Source organism: Phyllopteryx taeniolatus, chromosome 8 (genome assembly GCF_024500385.1).
Source record: "Phyllopteryx taeniolatus isolate TA_2022b chromosome 8, UOR_Ptae_1.2, whole genome shotgun sequence".
NCBI classification, from domain to species: Eukaryota; Metazoa; Chordata; class Actinopteri; order Syngnathiformes; family Syngnathidae; genus Phyllopteryx; species Phyllopteryx taeniolatus.
Window position 1 is genome coordinate 28,755,453 of NC_084509.1, and position 12,107 is coordinate 28,767,559.

Sequence of the window (12,107 nt, forward strand, 5' to 3'; positions counted from 1 at the left end):
TGTTTTAAGTTATGAGCATGGTCCTAGAATGAGTTAAACTTGCAAGTCAAGTCGCCACTGTACATGTTTTTAGGTGTTTTGGACACACGCTCTCTTATTTCACAGCGAGTAAAAAAAAGTTTCAAGGTTTCCGCTTGTAAAGATAAGCATATCCGTATAAACTTGTGATTTATCGACAAGAAGGTTTGAACGTCACTTTTACGTCTGCAAAAAAAAAAAAAAAAAAGTCTTGTGCGGTTTGTGCATTGCGCGCCGGGGCCTCGTGGGTTAAGCCCTCGCTCTTCGGACGTTAAACCAGCGGACATGAATCAACTCGCCAAACGAGGCCGGCTCGTCCGATTCATTAATGGAAATGATGTGTGTCAATACGCTGCCGTCCATTCACACGCGTCAGCTGGCCCCGCCGCCCAACGGGCGGGGGGCCGACTTATGAACTCCCGGCACCGCTCCGCGGAGTCCATAAAACAACTGGCAGCGCCGCTGGGGAGCGCCCCCGAGACGCCCGCCCTCTCGCACGGACCACCAGATGACACAGATGGGGCGAGAGCAAACAAAGGCGAGGGCCCCTTTGTGCGGGCCGGGAGCCCCTTTCAGAAGCTATTCATGCAACAAATTGGGGAAATCTGGCCAGGCCATGCCCACTCCTGCTTTGCTCTTTTATTAGCATGAGGCTTACGTCCCACCAGGACTACGGAGTCTGATTTAGTGCTGCTCCCTAAAACTACTGCTTAATAATAGAAGACAATCAGATAGCAAAAAAAAAAAAAAAAAACACTAACCGGGGAGACTAACTGAGCTATAATAATTTATTGTTAGGTAGCATTTTATAGGGCGACGAACCATATTTTGCAACTCGAGTACAAATGGCTGCCATGTGGCTTACTATAAGGCGGGAGAGCCACGTGATTCGTCCTAGTCAGTGACTGAAGAAAACTAGAAGAAAAATAATATTCAAATATGAATTAAAAAAAAAAAAGAACTTTCCATTTAAAAAAAATTATTTCAGAATTTTTTTTTCCTAGGGTTGAATTTCAGAATTTCCAAGTATTTGAGTGAGTGCAAAACATATAATTAAAACATTTTTTGAATATGATAAGTAGATATATGATATTTTAAAAAATGTTTTAAAAATATTAAAAGAAAAAAAAAAACTTTCTGGGGTTAAAATTTCAAAGTATTTGAGTGTGAATGCTTTAAAAATAATAATTGGAAAATAATTGATGAAATTATGTTTTTGGTTCTGTTAAAAAGTATGAAAGTTGGGTTGAAAGTTAGAATTTCCAAGCATTTAAGTGAGTAAAAAAGTAAAAGCTTAAAAATAATAATTTGGAAAATTGTATTTTTTATGGTTTTTTTTGTTGTTGTTGTTTAGAAGTGCTTTTCTAGGTTTCATATTTTGAATTTTTAAGTGTTTTAGTGTGCACGCTTTAAAAAATAATAATAATAATATGAAACATTCTATGTTTTTGTTCTAATTCTGTGGTTGAAATTGTGAATTTCCAAGTCCTTAAAGTGAGTCTACGCTTTAACAAAGTACATTTGTGATTAAAAAAAAAAGGTCCCAGTAAAGAAAACTGCTCTTGTTTTCTCCCCAGTGCTCCCCCTACTGTTGTGGAGCATCACTGACTGTGGTAAGTACAAAAGGACAGTGGTAAACAAGGTGTATTTTTAAAAACAACAAAGACGAGCTAAAGCTAAGAATGAGTAAAACTACCTTTTAGTTATAACATATCCCGTACATATACGTGATCTCTAGAAATTGGTACGTATTGTAGAAGAATTGCAAACGGCTCCAGATTATTATCGCGAATGATGCGCCTCGGCTAACGGTTGGCAAACACTGTGCATTTAAGCCACTAGTCAAGTTGATCCTGGGGTTGCCACGGTAATTACCAAGGTTCTACTTTCCTCTACTATCGTCACCATGAGCTTGAAGATGTTCTTTCAGCATAAAGTTGCGAGCGCTCCTTTATGTTAGCCCTCAGCAACATCAATACTTGAGTGAGTGTCGTTTGTTCCCGTGCAGGTCATTAAATAAGCGCACAAGCTTCCTCTCATTAGGCCCTCCCTGCTGCATTTCTCTTTGCGGCAGTAGCAGCAATCTGCATAGAGAGACATTTGTCATCATTAGCCCGCCTCTGACAGTTGGCACCCGGCACCTCACATCTCCACGACTGGCAATTATGAACCCTTCATCCGTTATTTAGGGCACCCTCGCCTAATTTCATCACAGGCCTTCGATTAGCAGGGCGGCCCGGCGTTGCGGCTCGATCCTCTTTTTGTTTGGCGGGAGCTGCGTTTGAGAAGAGCCCACGCGAGACGCAGACGGGCGTCTCGGGGTCAGCGGGCAGATGATCACGGCGCCCACGTGGAGATGGCCGACGCCTCGCACAACATGAAGATTAATATGATGTTCATTTTGAACCACAAACGGCAACGTGACACTTCAGCAAGGCCTGCTCGCTCTGCTCTCTTCATTCGTAGCATTCTCTTGGTTGCACTGCTTCCAATGTGGATGGTAGATTTTTTTTTTTTTTTTTTTTTTTTTTTGCCCAATCAGATTTCAGCCTCTTGGTGTTGCCGTGTCGATCTAATTTGCCAAGGGGCCTTCAGAATCAAAAGTGCTGGCCAGGGTAACTTAAACGACATTAGCAATGACTTTTTGTTGAAGCAATCACATTTCTAATTCACCTTCGAGCTCGAAAGCTGGCCCAAAATAACCTCAGCATTTTTCAGTCCTCTGATTGGTTTTTAAGTTGAGTATTTTTTTTATATGGAGAGTCATTGAATTTTGCGACTAAAATGGCTGACTTCCTGTATGTCATCGGGAAAGGCTTCTTGAGACTGGCATGACTACACAACTTCAAGTTGCCAAGTGAAACTGGCAACTGCGGCCCAAATTAATATTTTCAAACATTTATTTTTATTTATTTTTAAGGAAAATCATCAAGCCTGGCCAAATTGCCCATGAAATGGTCACTTCAAACCAAAATGGCTGACTTACTGTATGTTTTTGAGCATGGCTTGTTGAGACTTTTTTGTGGGTCTACTCAAGATAGACTTGTCTACCAATTTTCAAGTTGTTCGGCAAAAGTGGTTTTGGGGACTCATTTTTTGTTTTGTTTTGTAGAAATTAGCTTGTGGGACGCCACCATTGTTAGTTTTGCACTTGACCAAATGCTATTTCTGCCTGGATGGTGTTGATGCCCACAAATGTGATGAGTCCGTGAAAATGGCAAAACCCTCAAAATGATGATTTATTTGGCCTAAGAATGATAAACTAACAAAGCAATTTAGTGCGAAAAGGTGGAGGAAAAAAGAAGTTAGACCCTGAAGAAACACAACCGTTATCTAAATGCTAAATCGTAGGCTAGTGATGGGGGAAGGTGCAACCGAATGATGAGACGTTCATTTTTAAAAAAGGAGAATTCTACATTTTCCAAAGTCTTAATTTGGCAAACATACATGTGCGAGCCACACGGCGGCTAAATTCATGCAAATGCATGCATGTCATTTATCACAAAGGCTGACAAGCGTAGCATATTGCAGAGGGGAAGGGGGTGAAGGGCCAAATGAAGCTGAGACAATCAATTACGTTTCTTAATTTAAACTTTGGCCACCTTTTGGCTCTCGCGACACACACGCACACACACAAAAAAAATGCACGTACGTTACTAAAAGTTTGCTGTGCGTCCCGGTGTGCGCTTGATCCGGGAAGGTTGCGAGCCTCCAGGCGACGCGCGGAAGACGCCCAGCGGTGGAGAAAACAAATGAACGGACACGAGCCAGAAGGGGGCCCGGCAAAATTAGCCACCTTCCGACAGAGGCGCCATATTGCCGGGGAGTAAAAATAATAACAAGAATAACGCGCACAAAAATTATTATTATTATTTTTTTTTTTTTAAATCGCAATGACAATCTCATCATGTGACATTCAATATTGTAAACACAAGCCAGCAGCTATCCCGCGAGATTAAACTATATTATTTCTCAGAGTGGGAAGAACGTCACATCTCTGACACTTTTAATCTGATTTATACAGAAATGTGCCATTTTATTAAATCCTCCTAATCTAAATTGCGCATGAGCTCGGGAGAGCTACATGCTAAAGGGACTTTGGCTTGATGTGTGCTGCTCGCTTAATGTTACAGCATAGAAAAAGACAACTTTAATGGATATTTGTTGCCGCATAATTGGATTATTCAAATAATAACATGCCAGTCACAATTGGGCTTATAGACTGGCTGAAAACAGACAATCGAGAGAATTCATTTTATATTGTATATTTACTAAGATTTAGGATATAGTTTTTGAGTGGAAAAAGCATTCGAGGCAAAACATGCTATTAGCTATCATTTCAAAAAGGGGAGTTGGATAAAAATTCATCAATATCACCAGTTTCACCCAAAACCCTGAAACTGGGCGGGCATGTCTATCATAAGAAGACATGAAAAGTCTCAAGGGCCCTTGCCTGAAATTGGACAGGAAGTCGAGCATTTTGTTTTTGAAGCAGCCATTTTGGACGATTTTCGGGCATGGCTTGTACTTTGACAAAAACCCGACCGAGGAAATTCACCCTGTCCTGTGTATGTTTTCAAGAATGGCTTCATCAGACTTTTTGGTGGCTCTACTGAAGTTAGACATGCCTACCACATTTCAAGTTGTTCAGTGAGACTGGCTAACGGGGCTTCATTTTTTTTAAATGTACTGTATTTTATGCTGGGGTCGTCAAACTTTGCCAAATTGCCACTAACATAGTGCCCTCAAACCTAAGGGCCTGACTTTGTGTGTGTCTTCGGGCATGGCTTCTTTAGGCTTTTTGGTGGGTCTCCTAAAGATAGACACACCTACCAAATTCTCAGTTGAGATGTGAAACTGGCTTCAGGGTCTCCATTGTTTTATTTTATTTTTTGTGGCAAATCATCAAACTTCCCAATTGCCCGTAAAATGATCCCTTCAAACCAAAATGGCTGACCGCCTGTACGTTTTCAGGCATGGGTTCTCAAGACTTTTTAGTGGATCCACTCATGTCTGCCAAATTTCAAGTTGCTCAGTGGAACTGGCTAAAGGGGCTTAAGTTTAAACATTTAGTATCTTATACAGCGGGGTCATTGAAATTTGCCAAATTACCACTAAGATGGTGCCTTCAAACCGAAATGGCAGACTTTGTGTAGACTTTTTTTGTGGGGCTACTCAAGATAGACACAGCCACCAAATTCCCAGTTGATACGTGAAAGTGGCTTTGGGGGCTGTATTTTTCAATTTTAGTCATTTTTATGCCGAGTCACCAAACTTCCAAATTGCCCGTAAAATGGTCCCTTCAAAGCAAAATGGCTGACCTCCTGCATGTGTTCAGGCATGGGCTTTTAAGACTTTTTAGTGGCTCCACTCAAGATCAAGTTGCTAAGTGAAATTCACATCAAGGTAGAATTTTATAAAGATTCCGGCAGTCGCTAGCCAGCCTATTTTTTTTTTGCACTTTACCAAACATGACCTTGTATTAGAGGATTTGCAGATGCATAATGATATTTTCAACACTTGGACACACGCATAGATGCATCCACGTCACCTCAGGCCACCCTATAAGCACGGGCGTCGCGGTCAAAGCGGGAATTTCCAGTCAAGTACGACTGACCCCCGGCGTACCCTGCCGAGTTCACCGGACAATCGATCTTCATAAAGAGGAAAACGCCAAAGAAAAATGGAGGACAAGAAGCAAAGACGTGTCCTGTCCGTGCTGTGGCGACAAAAGAGGCCTTGAAAACAGGCTCACGTGCTCTGGTCAAAATTGTGTGTGGGGGGGGGGGGGGGGGAAGCCATTTTGATTTACACAATAACGCACGGGGTCAAAAACGGGGTCTGAGCTGGAATCACAGGCCCATAGATCAGAGTCGAGGGCCCTCTTCCGAGCAACCGAGCAACAATGCCGGCAATGTCGGAGGATCGCATTGCGCCGTCCAAGACGACCGCAGAGGAGGGCCCCGCTCCCGGTGACGCGCTTCCGAGCACATGCTTCAGATTAACGAGGCGATAATCTGGGCAAAATCCCCGCGCTCCTAGCGCGCACGCGGACGGCGACGGGGCCGAGAAGGTCGCGCCGCAGCCGAGCCCCGACGAGCGAGCGTTTTCGGAGGTTACCGTATCCCCGCGTTCGCCGGGAATGTCGGACACGGTCTGCTTCTAATAAACGCCGCGAGCTTGGCCACAGCGGGAGGGAGCACGGAAAATATGTCAATAAAGGGAGTCCGTTTGACAGTCAAATGTAAGAACGTTGCATGGAATCATTGCGTGAATGCCAAGAAACTCTGCGGCCAAAATACACGTGATAGTTCGTCTTCTCTCTTTTGCTGGGCTCGTTATTAATCCCACTGAATAGCTTTGCCGTTTCTCCACAGGAAGAACAAAACGACTTGTCTCGCCCCAAATATTTTACCGGTTTCCGAAATATCCCACTTCACCGGAGATTTTTTTTTTTAAACACGCGATGACGTCACTGCACGGCCGGATGATCTTCATCCGCGGAGTGTCCAATCAGATCGCCGGCATACTTCCGGGCTCCTGTGCTGCTCACGGCCACTAGGGGGCGCGCGAGGTTACGATATCTCAGCGATGCAATTTCCCATGTGGATGAATAAAGTATCGATCGATCGATCGATCGATTATTATTATTATAAACGTTGACGCTTTGATTGTTTTCAATGCACGATTCAAATTTTGGGGTTGTATTGAAGTTATGCTCATCGTATATTATCCTATCAGAGTAGATTGTCGAAGAAGTGATGCAAAGCAGACATTCGGAACAAAAAAAAGAGATGTATACAATATACTAAAATATAATGTATATGTATAAGATAACAATGTATCTGAATAATGTATATATGAGAAATATATTTATTTATAATAACGTCAATTAAAATATAATAAATAAAGCTTATAATGTAAGTACTAATAAATACATCTAAAGACAGTTACTATGAAGTTGATGAAATCAAAGGAAAAAACGAATTCAAACAGATTGTTTCCCTCTTCAATTCAATTGAAAACATTCGTACACAATGTTGGGAAACAGTTTTCAAATCGTTATTCATAATCAATGAAAAATGTAAAATAATGTCATGTAAAATGTATCGATTGTTTTGAAACCAAGACGGTTGCTCCAACATTAAGACAATGAAGCGTCTAAGAAACTAAATGTTTATGAGTTGAATTTTGCACAATATAAATCCGCCGATATAACACAAAAAGAAGTAGATTCTACTAATAAAATAAAACAAACACAAATCTAATCCGAGGCCTACTTTTTTCATGAAGAGTTCAATTCGGTCCAGTTTAAAAAAAACAAAATGAAAAAAACTTCTGAAAATAATGCATATATAAATGTATTGAAATGATTCCCCGAGATTACAACAAGCAGCTGTCGTTTGTGGAATTCGGTAAAGCACAGTGGTGGGGGGGGGGGGGAAGCAATCCAGAAGGGGAACAATCATAAAACTGCAAAACAAAACAAAAAATACAAAATCCTAATGATTTAGATTTGTTTTGTTTTTTTCCTCTTTCTCCCCCCTTTCCTTCCACGTGCGTGGGTTTATTTCCTCGTCCGGCTCCTACTACGATACGGCCTTCATATTGTCCCTTGCTGTGTATAAACATCAGCGGACGCGCTCGCTTGGCGACGCGGGCGTGACGCAAGGCGCAGCCATTGGCCGGCCCGCTGCAGGCTCCTCCCTGCTGATCAAGCCAGTGTGTGCGCGTGTGGATGAAACGTGTGCGTGTGCGCGTGCTGTCAAAAGACAGCAAACGCCGCGGCGGTGCGCGCCGGCAGAGCCCATTCCACTCTGCGCAAAGCACGCACAACACTTTCCTTTTTTTGGGGGGGGGGGGTTTCTTTGCGCACGACAGCGGGGGGACCTTTTTTTTTTGTTTTGTTTGTTTTTTGTTGCTGTTTTAGTTGCTAATAATTCCGATGATTTTGGTCACGTTGACGCGTACAGCTGAGGAGTTGTAATTTTGTTGTTGTCGTTGTTGTTGTTGTTTTTTTGGGGTGCGTGGGGGTTGGTGTGTGGTGGTGGTGGTGGTGTTGGGGGGTGGGGGTGGGGGTGGCGTTGGGTCGCTTTCGATTCTTGTTTTATTTTGTTATTTGATTTGATTTGATTTTTTTTTGGGGGGGGGGGGGGATTTTTGTTTCCTGAGTAAAGAGTCGCCTTTTCTCCTCTAAAATTGGCTCCCGTGCAAACCGCCGCGTTGGATCCGTCGGCGTACTGCGAGACTCCGGTGTACAACCCGGATCTCTGCCCCAACATGATCGCGGCGCAGGCCAAGCTGGTGTACCACCTGAACAAGTACTACAACGAGAAGTGCCAGTCGCGCAAGGCGGCCGTGTCCAAGACCATCCGCGAGGTGTGCAAGGTGGTGTCGGACGTGCTCAAGGAGGTGGAGGTGCAGGAGCCGCGCTTCATCAGCTCCCTGAGCGAGATGGACAACCGCTTCGAGGGCCTGGAGGTCATCTCGCCCAGCGAGTTCGAGGTGGTGCTCTACCTCAACCAGATGGGCGTCTTCAACTTCGTGGACGACGGCTCGCTGCCCGGCTGCGCGGTGCTCAAGCTGAGCGACGGCCGCAAGAGGAGCATGTCCCTGTGGGTGGAGTTCATCACCGCCTCGGGCTACCTGTCGGCGCGCAAGATCCGCTCGCGCTTCCAGACGCTGGTGGCGCAGGCGGTGGACAAGTGCAGCTACCGCGACGTGGTCAAGATGGTGGCGGACACCAGCGAGGTCAAGCTGCGCATCCGCGACCGCTACGTGGTGCAGATCACGCCCGCCTTCAAGTGCACCGGCATCTGGCCGCGCAGCGCCGCGCACTGGCCGCTGCCGCACATCCCGTGGCCGGGGCCCAACCGCGTGGCCGAGGTCAAGGCGGAGGGCTTCAACCTGCTCTCCAAGGAGTGCTACTCGCTCAACGGCAAGCAGAGCTCGGCCGAGAGCGACGCCTGGGTGCTGCAGTTCGCCGAGGCCGAAAACCGGCTGCTGCTGGGCGGCTGCCGCAAGAAGTGCCTGTCGGTGCTCAAGGCGCTGCGCGACCGCCACCTGGAGCTGCCCGGCCAGCCGCTCAACAACTACCACATGAAGACGCTGGTGTCCTACGAGTGCGAGAAGCACCCGCGCGAGTCCGACTGGGACGAGAACTGCTTGGGCGACCGCCTCAACGGGATTCTATTGCAGCTCATCTCCTGCCTGCAGTGCCGCCGCTGCCCGCACTACTTCCTGCCCAACCTCGACCTCTTCCAGGGCAAGCCGCACTCGGCGCTGGAGAACGCCGCCAAGCAGACGTGGCGCCTGGCCAGGGAGATCCTCACCAACCCCAAGAGCTTGGAGAAACTCTGAGGTAACCGAGCCCCGAACAAAACCCGCCCGTCTTTCGCGCGCCTACTCGGAGGAACGCGACTCCCTTTTCCGAACAAGAACAACAAAACAAAACAAAACAAACCTTGACAAGACTTGAAACGCGCGTGTACATTTGATACTGTAAATGTGTTGATAGGGTGAATGTTCGTGGGCTTTTTTCCCCCTCTCTTTTCTTTTCTTTTCTTTGTCTGCTAGAGAAAAAAAACAACAACTGCTAATTAATTTATATACAGTATGTCCTTTCTTTCTTCTTTGTTTGTGTTGCAAAGTTTACATTTGAGTGTAAAGCATCTGTTAAAGACACATTCCATCGATTTACTTGAATTTTTTATTTAACTAACCTTTTTTTTTATTGCCTGTTGTTTTTCTTAAAACAAAACGATTCTTTTTTTTTTTTTTTTTTTTAAATGACAACCTATATAAATATAGTAAATATATATGACGGTTAAATTGAGGAAAAGAAATGCACTTGAACTACACTGGATTATAACATCTGTGATCTGTTGTTCTTTTTTTAATTCTTATTGTCATTCACTTAATTTAAAGAGCGAATAAAACCAACTGTTACATATATTTATTTGTTCGTCGTCATGCTTTTGTTAAAAGTGGGGGGAAACAACAACAACAACATACTGATACAAACGACACGTATTTGTAGGAGTCATTTCAAATATATTCTGCATACAAAACGCCATTTAATAAAATCTAACGGGATTACGAATTTGCGCAAAATTGCCTTGTCGAATATCTCATTTATGGCGCCCAGACGTGTTTTTTTTTTGGGTTTTTTCTCCTTACGTAAAACTCACCTTGGGGCTGACCCTCTTAAAGGCGGGGTCGTCCTCGTCCACCTCGAAGTAGATCTCGCTGGTGCTGATGGAGAGGGTCCCACGGACCACCAGGCCGGGCGCGACCAGCTGGGCCGGGCTGCTCAGCGCCACCGGGCCTGCGCGTGCACAAGGTCACCACAGATTACACAAATCAAAATTGAAATGATTCTTAAAAAAAAAAGAAAAAAAAGAGAGAGACTATAACGTGTTAGATTTTTGCGAGGGTTGTTATTGGGTTTTAAAAACAAAATCAATGGCAGTTTCTGTGTAGTCGTCACATTCAGGGCGGAAAAATGCAGAAACAAAACGTCATAAAATGACTTCATTTTCAAAAAGTCACTCACTTAATTTTCAGTGTTTGGATTATTACTGTAAAAGCAAACAAAAAAAATACATTCATAAATCGAATCTTTTTGCATAATCTTAGGTGGAGTCAACATATGAGAGACATTCATACTAAAAGCAAAACGTGTAATAAAATAACGTCATAACATGTTAGTGTCATTCCTTTTTTTTCCCCTCCAAGATTTGGATTACGAATTAAAAACAAAATCTACAATAATCGTTTATTGCGGAACGTTACTGTAGTCACCACATTCCCCCCCCCCCCCCCCCAAAAATGACAGAAACCAAAAACATGCAATAAAATTAAATATGGATATTTTTAAATCAACCACGACAAGATATAGTGTATTTGATTTTTCATCAGAACGTGTGTTTATAACAAGAAATGTCGTTTATTTGCATAAGGTTACGTCAATACGTGTCGTCGCACTCGGGATTAAAAAAATAAACAAATGAATAAACGTACAGGGAAAAGCCAAAGAATAAAAAGTATTAATTAACAAAAATAGCCACGACACAGTGCAGTGTATTAAAATAACTGAGTTTGGGTTATTAACTGGGGAAAAAAAGGAATGGCGTTTTGTTTTGCATAACGTGATATCCAGATCACCCTATTAGAGGGGGGGGAAAAAAATCCCTAAAGAAACAAAACGTAAAAAAAAAATGGTTGTTTTTTTTTCCAAACGCCCATTTGACACACAATTTCGTTGTTTTAATTTGAAGGCTTTGGTTTAATGATGTAAAAACAAAGGACATGTGTTTCGCAATTTGTGCCGTTAAATCAACAATTCAGCAACAATTATACAGCAACGCCTTGTGATCTGATTGCGTAATTCAACTCCCAAAATATGCGTTGTGGTGCAAAATGTGCAAGAATTATACAAACGAGCACCAAAAAAACCCCACAAGATTGCAAAATCCGGTACCTTCAGCTCTGATGCAGTGACGTACATTGTGTGTGTATGTGTGTGTGTGTGGGGGCAGTTATGGGTAATTCACGTTAACGGGCAGCATGTTGCTTCCTATTGTCACACGTTTATTGTTTCGTCCTGCTGGGCCACGCGAACGGGATGGAAAAGAAGGAGAAACCAGGATATTTATCGATCCCTTCCAAGTGAAGAGGAGCCACTTTAAGGCGCCATCCATCTTCATCTGCGTCCCCGGGGCCAATTATAGAGCCGGTGGGTGGACGTGGGACCCGGAGGACCGGCAGCACAAACTGTCCCACGTCATCCGATTGACGGCGACCGGATCGTATTGTTATCATTCGTGCAATAAATGCGACCGAAAGAGGCGCGCGAACACGCACGCGCATGCGCAGATACATGTTGGAGGGTGGTGGGGGTGGGATGGATATTGCAGCCACATTGCAAGAAGAAGAAGAAGAAGAAGAGGAGGAGGAGGAAGAGGATTATCAACACTTTAATCCCCCTCGGAGATCCTTTCATAATTAGGTGATATGGCTTTACAATGTTTACATGGGAATAATGAAATTAAGGGCACGCTGACACGGGATTTAGGAGGAATTCCCGG

The 12,107-nt window shown here is 44.0% G+C and overlaps 2 protein-coding genes across 14 annotated transcripts in view; one reads left to right on the top strand and one right to left on the bottom strand.

Annotated features, from left to right (window-relative positions):
* The window catches only part of nbeab (neurobeachin b), a 202,183-nt gene that overhangs the window by 64,100 nt on the left and 125,976 nt on the right, over positions 1–12,107 (bottom strand). For all 13 annotated transcript variants that reach the window (XR_009789828.1, XM_061782795.1, XM_061782798.1 and 10 more), the window contains one exon: positions 10,209–10,345. Coding sequence is in view for 12 of the 13 variants with exons in the window: in XM_061782795.1 (XP_061638779.1) it covers positions 10,209–10,345 (137 nt within the window). In the remaining variant the exon portion in view is untranslated. The remainder of the gene's footprint in view (positions 1–10,208; positions 10,346–12,107) is intronic.
* mab21l1 (mab-21-like 1) lies at positions 8,130–9,972 on the top strand. Its single transcript, XM_061782817.1, has one exon. The coding sequence runs from the start codon at positions 8,299–8,301 to the stop codon at positions 9,376–9,378; it is 1,080 nt and encodes a 359-aa protein (XP_061638801.1). The 5' UTR covers positions 8,130–8,298; the 3' UTR covers positions 9,379–9,972.